Source organism: Hyaena hyaena, unplaced genomic scaffold (genome assembly GCF_003009895.1).
Source record: "Hyaena hyaena isolate Hyena2069 unplaced genomic scaffold, ASM300989v1 scaffold_577, whole genome shotgun sequence".
NCBI classification, from domain to species: domain Eukaryota; kingdom Metazoa; phylum Chordata; class Mammalia; order Carnivora; family Hyaenidae; genus Hyaena; species Hyaena hyaena.
The window spans coordinates 962,382-989,660 of NW_024081204.1; the positions used below are offsets into that span (position 1 = coordinate 962,382).

Consider the following 27,279-nt stretch of genomic DNA (forward strand, 5'->3'; position numbering starts at 1 on the left):
GTAAGAAAGGAAATAATTGTTTGAGTGGCTTTTTTTTTTTAAGTTTATTTACTTATTTTGAGAGAGAGAGAGAGAGAGAGAATATGCCAAGTAGGCTCTGCACTATTAGAGGAGAGCCCTATGTAGAACTCGAACTCACACCATGAGATCGAGACCTGAGCCAAAGTTGAGCACTTAACCAACTGAGCCACCCAGGTGCCCCAGGATTATTGTTTGAGTTTTAGGAATTCAGTTTGTAAAGTACTTGGCATAATACCTGTTTGTAGTAATCACAGAAACAGGTAAATAAATTAGTAGTTTTTATTGTTGCTACCACTGTTTTCATTATAAATTATGACATTTTAAAGACCTGTGTGGGGGCACCTGGGTGGCTTAGTCAGTTGAGCGTCCGACTTTCGCTTAGGTCATGATCTCGCGGTTCGTGGGTTCGAGCCCCGCATCGGGCTCTGTGCTGACTGCCAGCTCAGAGCCTGGAGCCTGTTTCAGTCTGTGACTCCCTCTCTCTCTGACCCTCCTCTGCTCACGCTCTCTCTCTCTCTCTCCTAGAAATAAATAAAAAATATTTAAAAAAAAAAAAATAAATAAAGACCTGTGTGTTTATTTAGTAGTAAGGGAAACTGGCTCTTAAATCTCCAAACACCAATGATTCACTGGAAAAGCTTTTTTGAGTTTCTCTTGATTTTTGTTTTAATTATTTTTCTGTTTTTTTCTTCATTTTGATATAAATATTATAATTTTTTAGAAAAGACTAGATAAAACCTATCCTGGTTCTTAATTTGATCTTGGCAAGACATTTAATATATTCAAAATGGTTAGTTTTAGCCTCTGGTTTTTATGTTAGCAAGAGTGCATTATTTAATTTTATGTAATATCATCATCATAGTGATGGCATTTGAGAATGTAAGTAATGACACATTAATGAAAAACTATAGGCAACAGGTATGCCAACTTGATTTTAGCAGCTTCACAATGAGTGAAATTCCACAACCCTACGTAAAACTGCTTCAGTGTTTAATTGCTTTAATTGTCAAAGTGTTTCCTGATAGGGCATATAAATGTCAGCTGGAAATAAATGTTAATAAGTAGTTATCAGCCCCCTTCCAATTTCTTTTTCAGTTTAAGATATAATGGATTGCATTATTATTTTTCAAACAGTTGTAGGGAGGATATTTACAAAGTTTGGAAAATTGCCATAGCAGGAAAAGAGAAACTGTCATGTGACACATTGGGTATGTACAAAGCTTTGAGTTAATTTGGCCAGTTTCTCCCTTCACTTTTCTGTATGATCTTCTGTCACCCCAAGAACTGACATTCCCATAGCATTCAGCATTCATCTGCTCTAGCAGAAGGGAATGGTGGCCTTGCCCTCTGTCTAGACCAGTGGTTTGAACGATTTGGGAGGGAGGTACTTGACAGGATTGCTGAGAATCTTTGAAAATCTAATGAAAGTTCCAGGTCAGCTCTCCAGACAGATGAACGTTTTAACACATGCACCAGTTGAACACCACTCTCCTTTTTAAAAGTTCCACTAATGCCTACAGGAAAAAGTAAAGATGTAGAGCAGGGATTATGAAAAGTTGGAAAATTCATAGCCTTCTAGAATAGTTGTTTGTAATATAAAACATGGCTTGCAGTCTATTCTCAAACAGGGCTCCAGAGATTAGCAAACAATTGGATTTTCCCAGTGAAGTTGTGCAACAGATAAAATTTACATATTCTAGCATAAGCTCTTGCACTTAGGGATCAATTTTTTAAAAGAGGTGTTTTCTGCTGTTGCGTTTGTGGTAGTCAAAACTCATTTGAATATATTTTGTACTCATGAATTCTTAGCAGTACAGAATACTGATAGCACATATGTTATTGTCTCTTTTTCCAGTGTAAATGGATATGGAGATCTTTAAGATACACACTGAGACATGCAAAATCTGAGTATCCTATTTGAGGACTGATGAGATTCCTGTTGTCCTAGTTGGTTCATTGACTTGTGACTTGTTCCATATAACATAGCATGTTCCTATTTAGTAAGAATTTATTGAACTGAATTATAGGGTAATGGAAACAGATTTATTGCATGCTTATGCGATGTTTGTATTTTTCTCCTTTTATGGAAAGAATTGTGATTTCCATTTATTCAGTCTCAGGAGTTATATTTTAAAAATATCCTTCATACTGTGTCTGGTTCTAAAAGGGCTTGATTTGTATCTTATAATACAATAAGGTAAGGCAGGAAAATAAATGAAGCCAGAAGTGAAGTTATTATACACAGATAAGTCTCACACAATTTCCAGATCTTGGCCACAAATTTGGTTCTAAACTTTTCTGAGGCCAGATAAAATAAGGAAGCATAATACACATTATAAACAATATTCTGAGAGCCCTTAAGGTAAATCCACCCCCTTGCTCAGAAGATCTCACTGAGCCTTCTGAAAGATGAGTACAGAGACCTCACAAAGGAGATACGAGTACGGAGATAAAGGACCACAGAAATCCTTAATCCAAACTCAAAACAAAACAAAACAAAAAAGGATTTAGAGATACAAGGCCTTTTGAAATCTTCTGAGTGTCCCCATTGATTCTATCTAGTACAGACATCAATACCACAATACTTGGGAAACAGAGGTTAACTTTGGGTTAGATTTGTGTCTCTAAACATGTTGGGTGGACCCAAAGGCCAGTGGTCTTAACAGCATAGTCTTTTTCCAGCTTTGGGTAGTGCTTGGTCTGAACTTGGAATTAGACTCCGATCTGATCAATTGTGAACCATCAGGGTTCATAAACCTACTTGGGGAAAGGTTGAGATTAGTCAGATCTGAACCATAAGTAAGGACTCTTAATAATGGGCAAGCTAACCTCAATTTATTGGCATAAGGCCAGTTAATTTGTATCCATAACTCCTTACTCCCAGGAGATGTTGAGTTGTTACAGTTATGACTTTGTCAAATTCTTTCTTTCTTACTGTCATTTTGAATTTTGTAGAAACTTGAACTGGATCGTTTTATGCTTTATGCTCATGGACCTGACCTTTGTAGGGAATCAGACCTTCGACATGCAATGGCTAATTGTTTTGAAGCACTAATAGGTAATTTCTCTTTTTATAACCTAGTTTCTTGTATACCTAAAATGTTTGGAGAGCATGTAAAATTCAATGTGGAAACTTGGAATAAAATTACTTGTTTCTGAAGCATGTGGCATCCCTAGTAGAATACTAACTTCACGTATTTTGGTGATTGTAGCTCTTCCAGAGCAGAAGTCTTGCTTTCTTTTCTTGCATTCCTCATGCCTGAATTGGTGTTTGATGTCATGTATGTGCATAGTTAGTATATACTAAATTGAATTGAAGTTAGTTAATAGGTGGATTACTTTCCAGATTCGATTCAGGACCATATGCATAAATAAACAGTCAGTAGGTTGCTCGTGAGGCCCTAATACTGTTTTTTGGTTTTTTTTTAAATCACGTTTTAAACTATTCACAAGATTTTCTGAATTAAACATCTTGAAAAGACTGCATTTTTTAAATCCCAGGGCTTGAGTCTATGTAACTTTACTTACTCACTTGAAGCAAGATGGATGCAGACACTTTACTTCCTCGGTTTCTTTTTTGCTGTAACCAGAGTGTAGTTAGCTGTTGGTACAGGAAAGTTGCGAAGAGTTAATAAGCTAGTGATTGCAAGTATGCTTTACAATGAAATGTAACAGTAGATTGACAATACCTTGATTTTTTTTTTTAAGTAAATGATTGAGTACATTTTATTTTTCAAAGGCTTTTGTGCTTCCTTATCAATTTTTTCTTCTTCCTTTGAAAATGAATATAAAAGCATCCCATTATAGTTTTGTGCTGATGATGGTAACAAGAGAATGTTTAATAATTATTATCCAGTCTTTTCACAGCTCTGTCTATTTTGCACAAATATGTCTATTTTCAGAGAATATGTCATATGGAATTACTGTGCTCTGTACACATAATAATTTTGACAGTGTTACAGTTGGTTCCCAAGCCAGGCAGACATGATTCGATTCCTCTTTGCTTTATTTATCAGCACTGTGTCTTCACCAAGTTACTGAATCTCTTTGAGCCTCAGTTTCCCCATCTGTGACACACAGATAGGATCACTTATCTCACAGAGTTGTGAGGATCTTAATATGCAGTCCTGGCAGCCTCCCAGTCAGAGTTCCATTTCCTTAAACCTTCCCCAAATCACCTCCTATGAGCTCAAGTCCTATTAATCTTTTGTAACACTGTTACTGAGGTGCCCATGAAGGTGAAGATAAGAATGCGAAAATGCTGGGGCACCTTGGTGTCTCAGTTGGTTGAGCATCCAACTTTGGCTCAGGTCACGATCTCTCGGTTTGTGAGTTTGAGCCCCACATCGGGCTCTGTGCTGACAACTCAGAGTGCCTGCTTCAGATTCTGTGTTTCCATTTCCCTCTGCTCCTCCCCTGCTCATACTCTGTCTCTGTCTCTCTCAAAAGTAAACAAACATTAAAAAAAAATGCAAAAATGCTTTGTACTTTGCCTAGGGGACGAGTGGTCCCCAAACTACTATTACTAGTGCTACTATCCTCCTCATTATTATTAGCATTATTATTACTATAACTATGGATAAATAATAAATGTATTTATTTATCAGAAGCCCTGATGACTAAGTGTCTTAATGTTGTACATAAAAAACGCCTTTCTGGGGCACCTGGGTGGCTCAGTTGGTTAAGCATCTGACTTCAGCTCAGATCGTGATCTCACAGTTCGTGGATTCAAGCCCTGCATTGGGCTCTGTGCTGATGGCATGGAGCCTGGAGCCTACTTCAGATTCTGTGTCTCCCTCTCTCTCTACCTCTCCCTCACTCAAAGTCTGTCTGTCTCTCTCTCTCAAAAGTAAATAAACATTAAAAAAATTTAAAAGACGTCTTTCTGAAGACCAGTATAAAAATATGATTTCAAAAATAAAGGACTACCATATTCCAGAATTATTTGATACCGTATCATTTAAAATGTTATTTGATTTAATACCCAGTTTAAATGTTAGTTATTTCAAATTAAAGAAAAAGGTTGTCCTGATTTTTTAAAATTTATTTATTTGTGTTGAGAGAGAGAGAGAGAGAGAGAGAGAGAGAATCCCAAGCAGGCTCCACGCTGTCAGCGTAGAGCCCGATATGGGGCTCAATCCCATGAACCATGAGATCATGTCCTGAGCTGAGATTAAGAAGAGAAGGAAGCTCAGCCAACTGAACGACCCAGGTGCCCCTGAGGTTGTCCTGATTTTTATTTGCAGAAGACTTCATTGATCTGAGCTCAGGTTTTAGTAGATCTTTTTATGGTCTGAAACATAAACTATAAATAGAAAATAAAACCTTACATGCTCATAAAGTTAGTATTTGCATAGTTCCCTTGGTAAGTTCATACCCAAACCCCTCATGATAGTTCATAGTAGGCCTCTTTTTACTTAAAATATTGGATTCAGATTTTAGTAACTTGAATTTCACATTTCAACCTAAATTATAGTATAAATCCTAGCTAAGAGAGGGAAGATGCTACCTTTAAAACAATTGCTTCTGGTCTTGTCAATTTTTTTTTTCTTTTCTGTGAGTGGGTTTTGGCTTGCCTTTTTGCTATTTATAGAGATATATAATTTTCTTTGAATATTAATGCAGCCTTCCTTTTGGCATCCTCTTCCTTTTATCTAGGAGCTGTTTACTTGGAGGGAAGCCTGGAGGAAGCCAAACAGTTATTTGGACGCTTACTCTTTAATGATCCGGTATTTATCTTGAATCATTTGATTTTTCTCAGCTAGGTATCATTATAAAAGATTTTATATCAATTAGTGTTGTGTTTAAAGAGAGTGTAGGAGAAACAAAGTTCCCAAATATGCCATGGATGGTAGATTTCAGTACACCAAATATAGCTTACTCAACCCTGTTGCAAATGGGAAAGTTCTGTGGGCATTTGCACGGGGAGTTTGCCTTCTACCTGAGACCCCATCTCTCCTCATGGCCACTTAACAAATTTGATATGAAAGTTTGTTTTATTTTGAAGTATCTTGAAGTTAATTATGATTTTCTGTTTTATAATGGTTGGGTACCTACCCCATGCAGGCTTACTTGAAGCTATAACCTTTTGGCTTTTGTGTTTAGGATCTGTTTTTATATAAACTATGTAGACTAGATAAATGTATATTTATTTTAGAAAGTCAGCTCATAGGGAGTTTCTGATAAGGCTATGAGTAAAGAGTATGGAGGTACTTTTTTGTTGTTGTTGTTAAGCAAGTTATAGTTTAAGAACAAATGATAGATTCTAAAATAGTCCCTGTTTTTACTAAAGTATTAAGCTATTAATATTGCTAGAGCCACCTTTTTAAATCCTGCATGTAATAGAGCATACTGGATGCTTTTTGTACCAAAACAAGTCAATTTAACATTTAAAGGGAGAGGCAACTCTGTATTCCAAATTGAAATGTCATTATAATTGAGTGAAATAGCCCTCATGGAGCAATAAAGAACAGAGGAAGCCAGTGTTTTAAACCTTTGTGAAACCTTCAGCTTAAATGGCTGTCAGATGTTATTACTGTATTACTTAGGATAGTTTAAAAAAAAGAATCAATGGTTTTTGAAAAATGTAACCTCGATGATGTTCGTATCTGAGGATTTGATTTTTTATATTTGTTTTTATAGAGATATGTGATGATTTTATGTGTGTGAATTTTCTCCTGATGACAGAGTTATCTACAGATGTTCCATGCCCCCTATTCTGTCCTACACATATAAATGAGTGTGCATCTTGATTTATATCTATAGCAGATGGCATGTATTTTAAGTCTTTTTCTCAAATCTTAAAATATCTTTGTTCTGGCCTTTATCTTTTGTTGGCAATTTCAGCAACTTCTTTACTTTCTTCCTCCTTCCAGCCTTGCCTCGCACTAGTCTCCTCACCCCCAGCTCCTCCCCGCCCCCCTCTCCCATCGCACCTGCTGCACAGCTCGTCCACGCCGCGTTCCTGATTTCCTGAATCATGCGCAGTTTTATACCGTGTGCTCTTAATTGCATTGGTTTTTGTTTAGATTCTTTTCTCTCTTTAAACTGCTTCTTTCTCCCACTTGTCTACTTAGCAAGCTTATCTTATATTTCCAGTACCAAGTGCAGTGCTGGCAAATGCAGTATTTAATAAATATTTGCTAACGAAATGAAATGAGTAAGTGATTAAACGAAAAAGCAGAGTCTGAACACGATCTTACAAATGGGGAGGCTGAGATTCAGAATTCATTTTAGTGCGTCTTTTATGAAACTGAGCAGTGCTTAGTAATATATGGTCTTTCTGTTTCACCGTTTTCAGGTGCACACACCAGGACATCCTGACTCATTTGACATTCCCATATTGGCTCACATCCGTTAGGTGTAACGTGTGAGAGACGCTGGTGAACCGTTGAATTTTTTTCTTGAGTAATGATACTGTGAAAGTCTAATCAGCCACAGGCAGGCAGACACAAACCTGTAGGCCCACAAGACAGATTTATTGAATCCATGTAGCGAGGGAGTCAGGAGTCTTTCTGAGGCCTGGGCTGGTGCTGGCAGATTATAAGGAGCAGCCAGGAAAACAGGGATCAGTTTTTGGTTGGTTGCTTTTCAGAAGCTGGATTAGAAGAAGCCACAGATTAGGGTGCCTGGATGCCTCAGCTGATTGCGTGACTGCCTCTTGGTTTTGGCTCAGGTCGTGATCCCATGGTGGTGGTGGGATCAAGCCCCTAGTGAGGCTCTGCACTGAATGTGGAGCCTGCTTAAGATACTCTTTCTCTCTCTCTCTCTCTCTCTCTTTCTCTCTCTCTCTCTCTCCCCACCCCCCCATCTCTCACCAAAAAAAAAAAAAAACCAAACAAAAACAAAAAACCCACCAGGCATTGATATAGGATTGGGTGCTGTCAGGAGCCAAGGGCAAGTTAGCATAGTGTCACCAGTAATCTTTATTCAGAGGAGAAGACATAGCAAAGCTGGTGGCAAGGCAACATTGTCAGGAAAGCAGTGGTCCCTCAAACAGGGGTCTGTTCTGGCAGTTTACAGCTGCTATATGACCTTGAGGGAAACATAGTTTCCTGCCATCTTTGCAGCAGGCTTTATCTCTGTTGTCTCCTAGCCCCGTTCACAGTAGGACAGTTTTTCCATTCTCAGCCTGTTCTGATGCTCATTCACTCTTTCATCCCAGACCATTTTTCCCAGTTCCGTGTTTTCACCTTTGTGTTGCCCTTCATGGCTTCCCAACACATTCTGATCCATTGTTGCAATCTGATCATCCCAATGGCCCTTTAGAAAGATAGGGAGAGATTACTGTGTAATCTTTCGTATTCTCCTGTTCCCTTCCCAACTCGTATTTTGTCTTTGCACATCTATCCCAATATCTCCTTCCCTGGCCTTTCTCTGGAGTTCCAGAGATTGGAATATGTCTTTTCAAATTGCCCCTGGACAGCTTCATGTGGATATTTCACACATACCTTATTCCAGCATTTTTAGTGTTTGCCCTCATTACCTTAATACCAAAACCTATTTCATCTCTCTTACTTTTATCATCTAAACCCAAAACCTTAGGATCTTCTTTTGTCCTGGAACTTTTTCCTTCCTGTCTCAATTAGTTGCAGGCTCCTGTATCAGTTCTGTCCCTAGTATGTCTTTTTTTTTTTTTTAATGTTTACTTATTTATTTTGAGAGAGAGAGAGCAAAGGAGCATGCACAGGCGTGAGGGGGAGGGACAAAGAGAGGGAGAGACAAAGAAAGAGGGAGAGAAAGAATCCCAAGCTGGTCCCGCACTGTCAGTGTGGAGCCCGTTGCAAGGCTCAATCTCATGAACTGTGAGATCATGACCTAAACTGAAATCGAGAGTTGGAGGCTTAACTGACTGAGCCACGCAGGCTCCCTGGGTCTAATATAGCTTGAATTGGTTCACTGTTTGCTTTAATGTTTTCCCTTCTCATTTCTCACATGAAGTATTTAACCACTCCAGTCCATCGTTCATACTACATTTAGTGTTGTCTTCTTTTTAGTGCATGGATTTGACTATTTTCTTTCTTGCTTAAGGTCTTTGATTTCTTTACTGTCTTCCAAGGCCTGTATTATACAACAGAGCATTTGATAGTTTTTATAATCTAATTCCTATCTATTTTTTGTCTCCTTTCTTCTAATCCTTTGTGCCATTCTAGGAATTCCGTTTTTTAATTAAAAATTTCTTTGAGACCTGATTTTTTAGGGGCGCCTGGGTGGCTAAGACAGTTAAGCATCTGACTTCGGCTCAGGTCATGATCTCACAGTTTGTGGGTTCGAGCCCTGCGTCGGGCTCTGTGCTGACAGCCAGCTCAGAGCCTGGAGCTGTTTTGGATTCTGTATCTCCCTCTCTTTCTGACCCACCCCTGCTCACGTTGCCTCTCTCTCTCTCTCTCAGAAATAAATAAAACATTAAAAAAAATTTTTTTTTTACGAAGAGACTTGATTTTTTAGAGCAGTTTCAAGCTCACAGCTATATTGAGAGTAAAAATTTCCCATACCTCCCTCCCTTCTCACATTCATAGCCTCTCCCATTTTATCAACACAACCCATCAGAGTGGTACATTTATTACAGTTGATGAACCTACATTGATATATCATCATCTCTCAAGTTCCCGTAGTTTACCTTAGGGTTCACTCTTGGTGTTCTTCATTCTGTGGGTTTGGACAGACGTATAATGCCACGTATCCATTATAATACCATATAGAGTATTTTCACTGCCCTAATATCCTCTGTGTTCTACCTATTAGGAGTTACCTTTTTGTGCCTGTGTTCTTTGAGACATAGTATTTGTGCATTTATGGTGCCCTGCTTTTGATTTCCTCTCCCTGCTGATTTGCCAAATTCCTCATGTTCTTCAGGATACATCTGAAGAGTTACCTCTTCTTTGATGCTTTATCTGATGCCCCCAAGCAGAATTTTCCTTGCATTAGTTTATATCACTATTATAGAACTGATCTCAGGTCATTCAGTTATACTTATTTCCCTTCATTTCCCCCCACTAGGCTCCTTTGAGGACAGGAATAGTGTCTCATTTGTTTTATCGAATACATTATAAGCATTTGATAAAAATATGTTGCTAAACAGCAAGCGTTGGTAAGGATGTGGAGAAAAAGAAATTCTCTTGCACTGCTGGTGAGAATGCAAACTGGTGCAGCCAGTCTGGAAAACAGTGTGGAAGTTCCTTCAAAATTAAAAATAGAAACTACCCTACAATCCAGTAATCACACTACTAGATGTTTACCCAAAAAATACAAAACACTAATTCTAAAGGGTACATGCAACCCTATTTTTTTCTGAATGGGTAAGGACATATTTTAATGAATAATATACTATTGTATTAGGAAAGAAGGTCCAGCACGAACTGATCCAACTTTGATTTGGACAGAATGACCGGGCATTTTAAATAGAGTCAGGGAAGTGAAAAATGACAAAGGAGTGATCAGTGTAAATCATGTACCCCTATGTTTTTTGCAGCATTATGTACAGTAGCCAAACTGTGGAAGTAGCCCAAGTGTCTATTGATAGTTGAATGGATAAAGACTTCACACACATACACACACACACACACGACTATTATTCAGCCATAAGAATGAAATCTTGCCATTTGCAATGATGTGGATGAAGCTCAAGAGTATAGTGCTAAGCAAAATAAGTCAGAGAAAGACAAATACCATAAAATCTCACTTATATGTGGAATTTAAGAAACAAAACAAATGAGCAAAGGAAAAACAAAGAGACAAACCAAGAAACAGACTCTTAGCTATAGAGAACAAACTGATGGTTACCAGAGGGGAGGTGGGTAGAGGGATAGGTCAAATAGATGATGAGGATTAAAGAGTACACTTACCATGATGAAAAAAAAAATTTTTTTAATGTTGCATTAATAAATGTCTCAACAGTCAGTGAGCATTTTCCAGAACACACTGAAGGAAGAGGTTTTTTTCTTGAGCTAATAGATGGTAGAACTAGAATTACAGTCTGGATGTTTTACAGGCTGTTTTCTCTCACACCAAGGTATGGCAGAACCTGATCTCTGAGTAGGGTAGATGAAAGGAAATGGAGGCAATTGAAATAATTTAGGCGTGAGGTGTTAAGTGGTTATACATCTGAGGCATCTAAGGAGAAATCACGGTGTGACTGAGTGAAAAACACGAGGAGAAAGGAGAAAGAGGAATTAAGTTCCTGAGAATTTTGAATATTGGAGACTGGGGTTGGTTAGAAGAGATAGCTGTTTATTGTTACTGTTGATATGATCAACATTAGTAGTAGCATCTTCTGTGTGCCAGCTCTGGGCCTGATGCTTTGAGGAGGAAAATAGCATGAGGGAACATAAGAAAGGTATAAGAAGGGAGTGACATTCTATGTAATTCATGCCACAAAGAATTCAAGGAAAAGGTTATTGAATTGGTTAAGAGAAGCTCTCCAAAGTGCCTTAAAACAGTTTGGTATTTAAGCTTTTTTTTTTTTTTTTTTTTTTAATATTGGCCAAAAAAACCCCAAACAAATCCAAAACCTCTAAGTGTTTTTTACTGGAATGCAAGTTGCCCAAAAACATTGAATATTTTATTTCAGTTTGTCGTCATGTATGCCATAGTGATACTAAATTTTCCTATTCTTCTCCCCCCCAAATTTTGTAAAAATATTTTCCCTTTTTAAAAAAACCCTTTGTTATTTGTTTGAAACCTAACATCAAGGCCAGAAAATATATTCAGTCGGAGACTCCCTAGAGTCTAAAACTGAAGGAAAATGTTTTAATCCTGAGGAAGTTCTAATTATAACTGCCTCTAGATTTAGCTCAGTGGATGAAATAATGTACTGGGCTTCTCCATAAAATTCACTCATTTCCATATTTCAAGGGAACGTTTGCCATGACCCACAGTAAAAGTGTGGTCTTATAGATCTGAGAGTGTAGGAACTAGATATGGATGTTTTCCACTCCATCTTAAAGCAGCTCAAATGATAATGAACGAGTGCCTAAAATAAAAGACATTTGAGATGAGTTTTAATTACAAAAGGCACAGCTGATGCACATTTCTGGGGAATGGTAAACTAAAAAATATGATTAAAACCACAGCTTAATCCCATGTATTAGGTTAAGCAAATGTGTAACTGAGTTTTAAAAGGTATCTTTGACTTCTGGGGGTGGAAGTGGCTCTTTTCCTCCCCAGCTTAATAGGCTAATTAGAGTCACTATAGGCGGTTCGAGTGGTGAATACACTTTAAAAAAATTAGTTTGTTAGCACTATTGAATTTGCAATAAGTGGAGTCAGCATCTGAAATAGTTCACTATTTCAAATAATGGCATCTTATTTAGTACTCCAGAGTGTGTTAAATGGCTCCCTCGAGCATTAACGGCATCACTCTGTTTTCCAGGACCTACGTGAAGTCTGGCTCAATTATCCTCTCCACCCACTCCAAGTAAGTGTGACCTCCCTGTCTGCAGTGAGCTTTAGAACTCTGGGTGTTCATGTTACTTTAGCTTGCCTGTTTCTCCTCCTGCTTTTATAAACCTTTGATTCCCTTCAGTGGCACTATGACTTCAGGCTGGTGTTAGGCAGAATTGGAAACCTTAGGTACAGATAGTAAAATGAAGTCATTTGTGCTCTGGGATGGGGTGGAGGAAGCGCTGGGAGTTGCCTTCCTTCAAGGCAGGAGGAACTTCTTGTGTGGTTGTGGTTTGGTGCCCTCTCTCCCCCCAAAAAGTGATATTCAAAGCTTAATGTGTTGACTGCAGTGTATCTACCTGCTTGCTGTTATAGAGAAGGTAACATGGCAGCAAGTCTGGGCTTAGTAAAAAGAACAAATACTAAATGAACCCTGCTAAATTGTAACCTTATTTGGATCTTGGAAATTGAACGCTTTGACTCAGATTGCATAAAATATATTGTAAATTAAAATTTTGGTGCAGTGTGATGACTTTGTACTCAAGATTTTGGTATTTAAAAGATCTATGTGTGGTATGACCCTTTTTCCCAGTTGGTTTAAAAACTCTTTGTATTCTTTGTATTTCTACTTTACTTGGAGATATACAAATGTATGTATATACTATATATATACACACATATTTTAATATATGCATGTGTGCATATGTACATTATACATATATAAGAATAATCACTAAGTGGCTGAACTTTCATGAGAGGCTTTATAGTAATAAATTGCATTAATTCAAAGAACTTTAGAAACATTACTATGAAATTGTCCAAAGTTGTTGAAAATGTTCACTTTAATTACACTTTTTCGGGGCACCTGGGTGGCTTAGTCCGTTAAGCGTCCAACTTTCGCTCAGGTCACGATCTAGCGGTTCGTGGGTTCGAGCCCCGCGTCGGGCTCTGTGCTGACTGCCAGCTCAGAGCCTGGAGCCTGTTTCAGTCTGTGACTCCCTCTCTCTCTGGCCCTCCCCTGCTCACGCTCTCTCTCTCTCTCTCTCCTAGAAATAAATAAAACATTAAAAAAAAAATTTAATTACACTTTTTCATGTTTGCTCTCTGCCAGTTGTTAAAGGCTCATTGTTACATGGAGCACCTGCCTAGTAACCAGGTTCAGAGGGCAGTTCCCAGACCAGCAGCATCTGCATCTCCTTCTCCTGGGACTCTGCTTGACAGGCAGATTTTCAGTCCTTTCTCCAGATGTACTGAATCAGAAACTGGGGGTAGAGCCCAGCCATCTGGATGTAAGAAGCCCTGCAAGGGCTCTGATGGACACGGAAGTTTGAGAAGCACTGCGTTACTAGATACACGTATTCTCCACCAGCAGTTCTTCCCTTTGCCTCTTCCTTGGGGAGCTAGTATAATGCTTGGGATTTTGAACTATCTGTGTACAGTGCTTGGCCTTGAAATTTGATAGAAGATTGGAAAATATTATTTGAGCCTTCTTTAAATATTAGGTTTGTTTGCCATTCTAAGGGATGAGAAAGAAGCTTCCATGTTTTATCGGCATTTCAGACGTTGCTGCCCATAGGACAAGAAATTTTACAGAACACTATCCTAGAATTCATAATTACTCTTGTAACCAAAAACTACACATAATTTTTTATTTATTTTTCGTCTCCTGCAGCTACAAGAGCCGAATACTGATCGACAACTTATTGAGACTTCTCCAGTTCTCCAGAAACTTACTGAGTTTGAAGAAGCAATTGGAGTAATTTTTACTCATGTTCGACTTCTGGCAAGAGCATTCACATTGAGAACTGTGGGATTTAACCATCTGACCCTGTAAGTTAGAATTACCCGTGTAATCCCAGTGTGACCATTTAGACAGTCCGTCCCAAACCTTTGCGGCATGCCTTGCAAAGGAACTGGGATTTCAAACAAATTTCCAGGAAAGTCACATTAGGAGATGGGTGAGTAGCCAGACACTGGGATATGTTCCAATCCAATATTTTTGGTTTCATTGTCGTGCATCTTATTTCTTCATAGAGTAGAAGAGAAACATGAAGGAAGCAAAAATTGTATCTGTAAAGGGACAGATATTAAGTATTTTAGGCTTTGCAGGCCATGTGGTCTCTGTTTCAGCGATTCGACTCTGCTCTAGTAGCATAAAAGCAGCCATAGAGAAAATGTAAATGAATGAGCATGGCCGTGTCCCAGTTAAATTTGCAAAAACAGACCAAGGACTGAAATTGGCCCTCCACCCTAGCTCTAGAGGAGTGATTTGGAGATGAATTAATGTAATAATTAGGAAAATAACTAAAATGTTATTTTTTTGCATGTTGTTTTTTATTCCGTTTTTGGCTTCTCTCCCTCAAATCAAATATTCACAGCTATCTTTAAAGTGTAAAGATTTAAGATTCTTGTCATGTTGTTTTTTTTTAGGGTCCTTAAACTGGATTTCAGAGAGAGTATGTATTTCATTAAAGAAGTCAAGATTTAACAAAGAAAAATCTTTTCTGGATCTTTTTGCTTTATTTTGTCTGAATGGAGGTTCTCTGTGCAGATAACAATCTGTACTATACTTTATTTTTCAACTGATACTCCTTAACCTCTGACCAGGCACCATTTAGCAGTCTTTATTTTAGCAATTGTTTAATCCTGAGATGGTACTCACTTTCTTCTTCAAAACCCAATCTGTATTGACTCAGATCTTTCTTCAATTGAGGGGCCTTAGGGACTTGTATTTAATTTTGTGCTTTAAAGCAAGGTGAATACATTGCCTTTTAAATCAGGTCTTTTTAAAAATTCTGTTTCTTTTTTTAATATACAAATGCCTATTGATCTCCTCTGCATTGATGTTGTTTTTTCCAGAGGCCACAATCAGAGGATGGAATTCCTAGGTGATTCCATAATGCAACTGGTAGCCACTGAGTACTTATTTATTCATTTCCCAGATCATCATGAAGGACATTTAACTGTGAGTTTGTGTTAAATCATTCCCTCCAGTAAGATTGCTGTATAATAAAGTGAAGATTTGGAAGAGCCAAATATATATTTCTGTAATTGATTACTTAATTCTTGGTGACTTTAGCATAGCATATGGCTTTGTTCATTTCATTATGCAAATTGTATACAAAGCGGTTTACAAGAACTGATTTTATACTTCTTCATTAATGATTACCTACTCTCTGCAAGACATTGAGCTAGGCTTCATGGGAAGAGCAAATATTACTTGACACCTAGTCTATCCATAAGGAGTTTAAAAACTGTTAGTAGCAATGAAAAATGTAAGGCAATAGCTGCAAATTCTGTGTGTGTGTGTGTGTGTGTGTGTGTGTGTGTTATGTGTGTGTGCATACCCATACATGTGTACTATGAAAAATATAAGTAAGTAATTGTAACTAAATACAGGAGAAACCCATATGGAATATTATGCAAAGCATAGGTAAACTGCTGCTCTTGTGCTGTTTAGGAAAAGATAACATTTAGCTGTGGATTTCTAAGAAGGCTTTGTGGATATGATGATCTTTGAGCCTTTAAAGAAGAATAGGATTGGGCCATTAGGAGTTAGTGGAAGGAATTTCTGTGCAAACACATGCCATACAATGGACCTACCAAAACAAGGGCACAACATGAAAAATCAGAAGATAGAAAGGCAGTAGGGAATGAGTTTGGCTGAATCCAGGGCGGAGTTGAAAGGGATTTAGACAAGGTTTGATTTATGAACAAGTGAAACAGTCCCCGTTTCTCTCACTTTTATTTCATTTTATAAAATTGTATTGAGCTTTTTTATTTGTTGTGTACTGTTTTTACTCTGTGAAACTGATCAATAATATAGCTGGAATGGTGAACAAAGCATATCTGGAAGCCAGTCGTGGTGATCCCTCAAGGCACAAGAATAACCTTTGAGAAGCCCCTCTAGAGTTGGGCATTGAGAAAGCAAATACCTTCCTGGGCCAAGAAAAACAGTAGTGTGCTCTAAGACATTTTGTTAGTGTAGACTTTCTTCTTTATTATATTGAAGAAATAATAAATCTCTTAATAGTTTGCATCTCAACAATTTTTATGCATGTTTTGCTTTGAATAGAATTGGATCTTATTTTTGCAACTGTGAACCCTGGAAATCGTTTATGTGAGACACAAATGTTGGAATTAGGGAGAATATGATGATTTGACTGTATTCAGATGTAATTTCTCAGTGAAATTTCTAACCTAACAAAATGTGGTCTTTTATTCACTCACTCACTGAACATTTTGTTCTTACTATGCCCCACATACTATTTATTATATGGGAGATCAGCAATGTACTTCTTTTAAATTTAACTTATGGGGCGCCTGGGTAGCTTACTTGGTTAAGCATCCAACTCTTGGTTTTGGCTCAGGTCATCATCTCACAGTTTGTGAGTTCGAGGCCTGCATCGGGCTCTCTGCTGTCAGTGCAGAGCCCACTTCTGAGCCTCTGTCTCCTTCTCTCTCGGCCCTTCGCCCGCTCATGCGCACACACACTCTTTCTCAAAATAAATAAATAAGCGTTTAAAAAAATAACAGTTTGGATGACAGTTAACTACTTTTGGGTGGACAACTACTTTTTACGTGGACAAGGACGTATTTTCCTCTTGAATTAATATTAAATTCTTGACAACATAGGATTATTTACCAGAAATAAACTAGTGTCTAGTGTCTTATTGTACATTAAGGAATCAGTAAATGCTTGTTCAGTGTCTTCCATTAGGGAATAGACTTCATAGCTGTCAGAGTATCTGGTTGGTCTGAGAAATTACCAAACCAAGCCAAGTGGCTTGAAATAGTAATTCATTTTTTGGCCATATAGAGGCCAAAATGTTGAAAATGTGTGACTTCAATACATGAATTTACCCTTGTATTCCTGCATAATTAACCGTGAACTCTTGGGTTTTGTGGCGGGGGGATGCTGTAGACCAACAGGTTTACTGTTTCTCATCTTGGTCATTGCACACATGTACACATTGAACAGATAATAAAACCAAAACTCAGAAAGGCACAAGTCCTGCCCAGGGTCTAGATAAAGGTAAAACCAGAACTAGTCTCCAGTGTTCTGTTCTTTCCTGAAGTGCTTCAGTGTCACAACGGTAGTTTTATCCAAAGTGTGTTTATTAGCTTTGCTATCTTAAAATTAGAGAATTTTTGAATAGCTTATTAGAAAGATGTTAAATGACAAAATTATGATATGATGGTTTTATTAACTATATTCACAGAAAGCTTTGGTAGAAATCAATAGGACTGACAGATATGCTGGCAAAACAAAGATGATCTGTCATCAGTTGAGTACATATTTTAAAAGATATTAACTCTCATCGGCACTGCGGCGGTTGCTCCCTTCCTCCCTCCTGCTTGAAACACTGCCCTTCGCTGGCTTCTGTCACGCTGCACTTCTCGGTTTTCCTCTCACCTCCTTAGCCACACTGTTAGCCTCCTGTGCAGCTAATGAATATTCCAGTGTCTGAAAGGCTCCCTCCCAGGCCTTGTCTCTTCTCACGAGAGCTTTTCCTGTATAGTCTTTTCTGTGTCCCCACCATCAGCTCCCCTCTAGGGGTGATGATGTCCATATGGACCTCTTCAGCCCCATTTGTTTTTCTCTGAGCTGTTGCGGCTCAGCATCTCCACACATCCAAGACAGAACGTCTGGTCTTCTCGAGCCTGGACCCTCTTCTAGTATTCCCTGAGTAACGGAACGGCAGCATCAGCCAGCCTGTGTGCAAGTCAGGAACCTAGGAGTCATCCTTGATTCCTCCCTCCACCCACCTTCCTATATTCTAGACCATTCACGAGTCCTGACGTCGTTACTTCCTGAGTAACCATCTCACCTTCATCACCTAAATCCTCTCAGCCAGCCTCTGTCACCTGGACCACCAGTTTGTGTATTGCTGGCAGAATGTTACAGGAATATGCTTGACAAAGAAACCCCATTAGAAGAGGTGGCGTTTATTAAATGCAAAGGATACAATCTAACATGTATTCATTTTTGAGGGAAAGAGAATGAGCAGGGAAGGGGCAGAGAGAGAGAGGGAGACACAGAATCTAAGCTGTCAGAACAGAGTCCGACATGGGGCTCGAACCCACAAACCGTGAGATCATGACCTGAGCCAAAGTCAGACGCCTAACCAACTGAGCCACTGGTGCCCCACAGAGGATACGATCTTAAGGGTGTGTTTATACCGAGCATGAGGTAGTGCAGCGTGTACAGACAGATTCCTCCGAGATGCTCGCTGCTGTCTGCAGAGCTGGCCTTTGCAGTTGTGTGCTCTCCCATGGTGTGGGTTGTCTCGGTGGAAATTGTTCAGTTGGCCCGGGTTTGGGGCCTGTTGACAGTGTTGTAGCTTTCTAACAAGTCTTCCTGTATTCAATCCTGCCCCCGCATAACGATGGGTTCTGATGCTATAGCAGTGGTGTCTTTTCACAGCAGCTCCTGTGACCATTCTCGCCGTTCATCTTCAGTCCACTTTGGTCATTCCCGTTATCTCCCCAACCTCTAAATGTTAGAGTGCCCCCCTTCTCAGACCTCTTCTCTTTTCTCTCAGCTTCTTTTCTGAGTGATCTCATGGCTTTGAATACTTCTGCTTTTACCTTTCCCCCTAACTCTAGAATCATGTCTTTTTTTTTTTTTTTAATTTCTTTTTAATGTTTTATTTATTTCTGAGAGAGAGAGAGACAGTGTGAGCAGGGGAGGGTCAGAGAGAGAGGGAGACACAGAATCTGAAACAAGCTCCAGGCTCTGAGCTAGCTGTCAGCACAGAGCCCGACGCGGGGCTCGAACCCACGAACCGTGAGATCATGACCAGAGCCAAAGTCAGACGCTTAACTGACTGAGCCACCCAGGCGCCCCTAGGCTCATGTCTTTATACACTTGAGTACGAAATACACTTGAATACTAGATATAAAGATATACTGGAATCCCTAGTTGGATATCTCTTAGGCATCTCAAACCTTCCATGGCCAAAACAAAACTGATTTTCATCCCCAAACCTGCTTTTCTGTAGCTGTTCTCCATATCAGTGAGGACCATTTCATTCTTTAGTTGCTCAGGCTGAAAACCTTGAAGTCATCCTTAACTGTCCTATTTTCTTCATGCTATACCTGTTAGCCACTAGCATCCTATTGATTTTACCTTAAAACTTTGTCTAGAACGTGACTACTTTTTACCATCTCCACTGTTAACACCCTGGTCCTACTATTATCTTTTCCCTAAATTATAGCTTTAGCCTCCCAACTGGTCCTTCCCCCGCAGCCCTCAGTCTCTGTTTAGCACATCATCTACAGGGACCGTTTTAAAAGGAAGTCAGATTATAACACTCCCTTGTGACAAACCTTCCAAAGATTTCCTGTCTCAAAGATAAAAGACATAGTTGTTACCTACGAGACCTTATGACCTGCCTGTCTGATGCGGCCTCTGTCTGTGTCTCCTAGACTCTTGACCTTGGCTTCTGTGTCATTCCTGCAGGACACTAAGCAAGCCTTTGCCTCGGGGCTTCTGCGCATGCTGTGACTAAATCCCCCATCTCCTTCAGGGCTTGGTTCAAATGCTGTCTTAACCATTGTGGCCTTTAACTTACCCTGCTTAAATAGTGACCTCTTCCCCTTGTGCCTAGTCCCCCTCTCCCAGCTCGAAACCTCATTTCCATTTTCTTCTCGGTACTTTCTGTGTATTTTACTTGTTTACTATCAGTCTTTTCTCATCAGAGTATAAACTCTGTGAGGGCAAGAGTTTTTGCCTGTTTTCTTCATTTCTAATTCCCTGGGTCCTTGGAGTTCCTGGTATATTAGTGGTCAGCAACTATGCTTAGTGAATGATTGTGATATCCCAGTCCAGTGGTCTTTGTTTATTCTTTGGATAGTAACTAGACAGCAAGCAAGGCCCAGGGTGCCTGCCCAGCTGCCCGCCTCGTATCACATACTCTTCTTTTCACTGTGCACCTCTACACTGGCCTGTTTTGTGTTCCTCCAAGCCCCTTCCTGCCATCAGGCTTTGCATGTGCTGTTCTTGTTCTGGAGAATATTCTGCTTCCAGGCCTTGTTCCCATCTGCCTGGTCTCTCCTACTCTTCCCTTAGATGTCAGTTCTGGCTTGACTTCTGGTTGCAAGGAAAGCCTTCCCGGATGCCCCCGTGCCCAATCGGAGCCTCAACGTTCTTTCCTTTCCTGGCACTATTTCCAGGTTGCCTGTCCCACTAGCCTGGAAGTTCTGGGAGAGCCTGTGCCGAGCCATATGGTAAGCCATATGGTAAGCTTCCAGTACATATTTGATAAGTAAATAAAAGAATGAGAGTTTTGTGGGCAGCTAAGTTGTACAGAGAGGAAAGTAGAAGTGACATTGGAGGGAAGTGGCATGTTTTATAAGAAGACGGCTGAAAACTTACTTATGAATGTCTAAAGATTAAAATTTATTTAAAATTTTATGGAAGATTATTTACTGCAGTTGCATTTGTATGAGGGAGATGGCAAATTATTCATTATTGTGATTAAAGAACATACAACTACATTAATTCACACTGGGAGGCATTCGTTAGCTTTGAGCCATACCTTTGTTCACTTGTTTTACAGAGAGTAAGGACAGCTGAGCAAATGAAGTCATGGATTTGAAGTTTTGAATGCTGATGGGGAAAAACAGTGTTGTATGAGTTGGATATTCAAAAAGCCCTGCTTGGGAGGGAATAGCAAGCATATATGGTTGTTCTGGGATGCCTGAGGCTCATTTCATAGACCGAAGTATTTGTTTTTCAGGGCAGGGATTAGGTAAGTAGTGAGAGGGTCCCAAAGAGCATTAACTCAGACCAGGATGCCTGCCTTGTCACATTTGCAGGTTTAACACCTGCACATTGTTCTTCCCTCTAGATCATTCCTCGCTCTTAGCCTTTCCTGTGTGCTACCGAGCTAAAAATAGTTGCCAATCCCATATCTACTATGTGCAAGGTACTGTACCCACTCATGTGCATCAGTGAGATGAACTTACAGAAAGTTCTGTTTGTTTTTAGAGGAATGATTTGCAATAATAAGAAGGCAAGGATTACAAATAAAAAGTTTGAGAACCAGTGATCTAATCCCTCTCTGCTGCCTCCAGACAGCACTAAACATAAATCATTTAGACAAACACATATCTTATCTACGAGATCTCTCTGAGAGGATAGATTCCACAGCCTCCTGTTTGAGAATTTCTGTCACTGACATAATTCGCCTCTTTGTATCTGACCTGCATTTCGCCTGCTAGCATTTGTGCACCTTTTCTTTAGTTATCATAGGAAATGGAGACCATCTGGCTACCACTCTGGGTATAATAGACCTGTGTGGCACATCACTGTCACTTTTAATAATATATTCTGCATTCACTCCATGCTCTTATATTAAAGCCTTTAAAATAATAAATCACAGTCTGCTTATTTTACACTAGGTGGCCCTCTTTGGTTACTCATGTCCCACAGCTGTCGCTTCCTCTTTAGAATTGAGAGTGAATAGAGAAGTTGAAAGAAGAATGCCAATATGTTTCTTTGTTTTAAAGCAGTAAACCTTTTTCCTCTTAAAAGTTAAGTTTAATTATGAAAGACTGCTGTGCCAAGATAATCAAAAACATCCTGGATTCTCAAAGTCAGAATTCCAGGTATGTGATATTTATACTGGGCCTGCCATTGCATCAGGAACTCAGCCGTCTTCTCAGCTTCACAGAGAGCCCTAAATACACCTTCATTTTTTCTCATGATTTCAGTTATAATTTATGGGGCGCCTGGGTGGCTCAGTTGGTTGGTTAAGCATCTGCCTCTTGATCTTGGCTCAGGTCATGCATGCTCTTATGGTTTGTGAGTTCAAACCCCAAATCAGGCTCTGTGATGGCAACGTGGAGCCTGCCTGGGTTTTCTCTCTCTCTCTCTCTCTCTCTCTCTCTCTCTCTCTCTCTCTGTCCTTCCCCCACTGGCTTGGGTGTGCATACATGCTCTCTCTCCCCCAGGGTAAATAAACTTAAAAAAAATTTTTTTTCCAAGTAAAATTTTGTATTTTGTGGGTGGGGTTTAAAGAAAAGTTGTTAAGGGCGGCATAGCACTTGCTAAAATGGAAAGCTTTGAAGACAACAAGTAGAAGAAGGAAATCTGTGTTGAAGAAAAATCCAGAGGAATTTCTAGAACTTTCTATACCCCTTTTCTTGTAACCAGAGAGTGAGCTTATCTTTCCTACTGTGGGTAACAACAGCAGCTAACACAAACTTTTTATGTGTTTATTGCATGCCAGCCATTGCACCGTGTGATTCATTACAACCCTGTGCAGTAGGTATTGTTTGCTTCATTTTATGGATGAGGAAACAACCTCAGAGAGATGGAATAACTTACACAGAGTCACTTAGCCAGGAAGTGGTAGGGCCACAGTTGGAACCCAGAAAGCTTGGTGCCGAATCTTTTGCTTTTCACTACCGTGTCTAACACAAGGCGTTGTTCACAAAACAGTCTAATAACTGTCTCAAGCTCAATTGGGTATTTAATATTATTTCTAAAATTCTAAAAAATAAAAAGCAGATATTTCCTCTTTGTAAAATAATAATCTGCAGCATCAATGTCAGCAGGTTTTCCCACCTTATATCTTTCCCTATTCAAATCTATTCATCAGAATGATCTTTCTAAAATCCAAATATTACCTCGCCACTGTTCCCATTTGACATTTTTAGGGGATTTCTCCTCCCCTGCAGGAAACTACAGACTTCCTTACGTGACCTGCAGGACTCTTCCCAGAGCCCAGCTGGCCTCACCTGCGTCGCTCTCTGACTCGCTCTCACCTGTCCTCCAGTCCTACCTGGTATTCACCTTGCTGTGTCCTGGCGCCTTGTTTTGCCAGAGATTTCCCTCTTCCTGGAAGACCCTTTCCCACTGTCTCAGTCTGTTCAGGCTACGACAAAGTACCACAGACTAGGTGGCTTATGAACAATAGGAATCGTGCTCACGACTCTAGAGGCTGAAAGCCCAAGGTCAGAGTGCCAGTGTGGTGAAGTGAGAGCCCTCTTCCAGGTCACAGACTCCTCTGTGTATTCTCACGTGGGAGAAGGGGCTACAGATCTCACTGAAGCTGCTTCTATAAGGGTGTCGATCCCATCACTGAGGGCTCTACCCTCATGACCTAATCACCTCACAGGCCCCCACCTCCTAATGCCATCATCTTCAGGCGTTAGGATTTCAACATAAGAATTTTTAGGGGACACAAACATTCAGACTGTAGCACGCACCCTTCTGACAGACTCTTTTTTTTGGTTCAATTCTGAATCTGTTTGTCAGAATCCACCTACGTGCACATGGCCAAGTTGTATCCCCAGAAATACTCATTCCTTGAGCACCAGTATCTCAGAAGCACCTTATGATTCTGCTGTAACTGCGAGGTCAGCGAGCCTCTGCAATGTTTTCACTCAGGGGTCAGGTCCTCCAGGAGGCCTTTAGGCTGGGGTAGAAAAGAGCGCCTCCATCCACCGTGGCCTCTGTGCTGTCACAGCTGCTACCACAGTACATCACCATGGCTAGTTCGTGTGGCTTCCCCTGGATATTAGCAGCAGTGGGGTGTCAGTCATCTTGGGGACTTTAGCTGTCAGCACAGTGCCTGGCACAGAATTGGGCTCCACAGGCGTTACACTGAACTGCCGTAACTCCCAGTGGTTTTCTGCCTTGTGACCACCCCTCTCCACCGCCCCCCCCCTCCCCCGCCCGCCATCCCATTTGCTGGTAAAAAGCATGATTCGTTCTGAAGTAGAGTTCAGCAGAGGCCAAGGATGCAAGCTGTCACTTAAAGAACTGCCATTCGGACTTTGTTGTTTAGGTAGACAGCAAGGTCTTCTCATCTTCTAAATTTAAATCGACTCTAAAAATATGGATGGTTTATAGCTTCCTACTTCCACACTGAGTTCTTCGTTTTGCAAGAACTTGAAGGTCACTTTCTCCTGGCCGCCCTGCTGCTTCAAGATCTTTCAGGGCTTATCTTAAGTAAAACCGGAAGCGCGTGCTAGCATCCTCACTGTTTTCCTTCTCCGTCAGACAACATTGCTGTATGATACCGGAGAAGGAGCCCTGACTATGGAAGGCAGCCGCTGGTCCTGGTAACCTATGCTGTATGGTGTTTCATGTGTGCTCATGTGTTCATTAGGCTTGTTGATTTTGAGGCCTGAAATCTCCATATAGGCAACCTAAATTAGAGTTTTGTCTTCTCACCAAAGCATATACTGACAGAGAACCCAACTTGCTCGGTGCAACTATATTCTCAAAATAGCCCTTTTATTCCCCCTGGCCTCTACTTTGAGAACTGCCTCCCCCCACTTCCCAACTGGGAATCCAGATGAAAAAAGATCTCTGTCTTCCAGTTCAGTTATTTTGTAATTACAAGATATTAGGCTGGTGAGTCCCTATTGGTTGGGTCTTCTATTAACATTATATAGTAGGCCTTTTTCATTTTGAGCTTCTCTGTGGCTGTTAGTTTTAATGAAACATTTATTATATTGAGAAAAAAGTTAGAGTTGGGGGAAATAGGAGGAGGAAGGGAGCAGAGACAGGCAAAGAATAATAGTCTATAACTCAGCAGGAAGCGTGGCTTATGAAGATCAAGTTGAATTTCTGCTTCATGCATCACTGTCAGGCAAATTAAGAACATATTGTTTCTTATTTATCTATTGTCAAGGATGCAGTCTCAGGCATTGAGAATAAATCTTGATTTTCATAAGCTCAGTTGACACTGCGGAGCCGCAGAATATAGAACTTGCATCTAATAAACCAAGGGCAGTGTGGGGTGATAGGCGTGTGATACTAGCACAGTCCACATCTGCTTCCTGCTCCTTGGCCCTGGTGGCACGGAGTTTCCTTTGGAAGAAGGAATTGTAGCAGCCCAAGAACTTGTGCTAGCTCTTGCAGGAAAAGTTCTAGTTTTAGGTATATTATTCCCCGAAATCTTAGATTCGGGGATAATAATTACTTTCAGCTTCTGTTTGGTCCATATTGGTGTCTACCCGCTTTCCCAGCCTCCCTGCCCACCTCCCTCTAGTAAGTGATTAGCGAATGCTGAATTCCTAAACCATGCTCATTTTACGGGTACCTCGGTGATGAGTTTGTTGTATAGTTTTCATGCACTGTAATGTTACTGCTTAGGATGGTGCTTAGAAGTCTCTTTGCTGACAAACATTTCTACTAGAATTTTTGTTTTGAATTCTTGAAGTTGAAATATAAAAATCACATTTTAATTCAATTAACGAGTCTTAATTTGATACACTATAACTCCGGATATATTGTATACATTTTTAAAATAATAAAAAAGTAAAAAGACAAATAATTGAAAGATTTAAATAATATTTACTAAAACATTACTTCCCCAAATCCTGAAATATCAAATTTAACATCAGTGCTATGAAACTTGAAGTTTAGTTTAGCCTTTTTAAAACTGAAGTACATGACAGAAAGTAGGTCAAGTTTGCCTGGTAGGTGGTGCATTGGATTAGTTGATTGCAGAGGGGCACATGGAACCCATTTCGAGTGATGGAAATGTAGAAAGTTGTCAAAACTCATCTAACTATACTTAAAATGGGTACATTTTATTGTCTGTAAATTGTGTTGCAGTAAAGTTGGTTTAAAAAATTTTTAATGCTCCTTCACTTAGTAGGATTACATTTAAAGGAAGCTATGCTCTTTCATCATATCCTCCCCCAACATAGCTCACTGCTACTCAACTAAGTAAACTATTTACATTGTCAGGTAAAATCCAGGAGCAGAGTAAGTAATTAAGGAGAATCTAGAAGCATGGAGTTTGTCACGGCAGCCTGGGAGTCGTAGTTGAGGACCTAAACCATTGCTTCCCCTGGTGCCCCTGCCTATGAAATGGTGTCAGGCTAGTTGGGCCCAACGCAGGAGCAGGAGAGAGACCGCAGGGAGGTGGTTTCTAAGTGTATCTCACTTTCTTTTGTACAGTTGTTGCGAAGCTCTTTAGTGAATAACAGAACTCAGGCCAAGGTAGCGGAGGAGCTGGGCATGCAGGAATACGCCATCACCAATGACAAGACCAAGAGACCCGTGGCCCTTAGGACCAAGACCTTGGCAGACCTTTTGGAATGTGAGTCTTAGAAGTAGAGCTTTTCTCTTAACCCGCAGATTCAGAGTTTAAATCAAATGCACCCACATTTATCTGACTTCTCATTATTATTATGTTCTAACTAAAAGAAGCCTCTTCTACTTTGATTTTTATTTCTGTATTTCTCCAAAGTTTGTTAGAAGGAGAATAGTTTGGAATTAAGATATATGAATAATGAGCTTTATATTCAGTCTCTGTTCAGTGGTACCTCCCCCCCACCCCACCCCTGCCCCCGCAGCCCTCCATCGACTGTTCCACCGTCCAGTCTTTGTGTGAAACGGTAGCAGAGTGTGAAGATGGCTAATAGTGAATCAGCTTTTTTTTTGCCATCCAGGAGCCTTTATATAGGGGCATAGAAGAAAGAAGGGTAATTTATTCACTAAATACTAAAACTATTATCTGTTGTTTTGAATGAGCTCAAAGCTCTACAGACAAATGTCATCTTTGGCAGTTTCTGATATGGTCTGGAAGCATTATAAATAATCCTGTTATGGCTAACTAAAGGATTTTAAACATCATTTTATTGTTTCTTATACTTCTTTAAAGTAAGTGGGCCATTCACAGGGCCTTGGAACTTTTTTTTTTAAGCATTATAGCTATTCTTGACAGTTGGAATTGTATACAAATATTAAAGTCTACCATGCACAACCAGCTCATTTGCAAAGTGCAAAGCCAGTCTGACTAAGGAACTTATTAAAAGAACTTTTTCAATTAAAGAAAAGTAACTTAAAAAATTAAATTGAGTAATCAGTTTCACTGGCATTTTTTTTTCCCCTCCTCCTCCCCC

The 27,279-nt window shown here is 39.8% G+C and overlaps 1 protein-coding gene across 1 annotated transcript in view; it reads left to right on the top strand.

The window, feature by feature from the left end:
* DROSHA (drosha ribonuclease III) overlaps positions 1–27,279 on the top strand; it is a 126,502-nt gene that overhangs the window by 91,373 nt on the left and 7,850 nt on the right. Inside the window, exons 27-32 of the mRNA XM_039256408.1 lie at positions 2,977–3,079; positions 5,680–5,750; positions 12,392–12,436; positions 14,075–14,232; positions 15,262–15,367; positions 26,333–26,474. Coding sequence (XP_039112339.1) covers positions 2,977–3,079; positions 5,680–5,750; positions 12,392–12,436; positions 14,075–14,232; positions 15,262–15,367; positions 26,333–26,474 — 625 coding nt within the window. The remainder of the gene's footprint in view (positions 1–2,976; positions 3,080–5,679; positions 5,751–12,391; positions 12,437–14,074; positions 14,233–15,261; positions 15,368–26,332; positions 26,475–27,279) is intronic.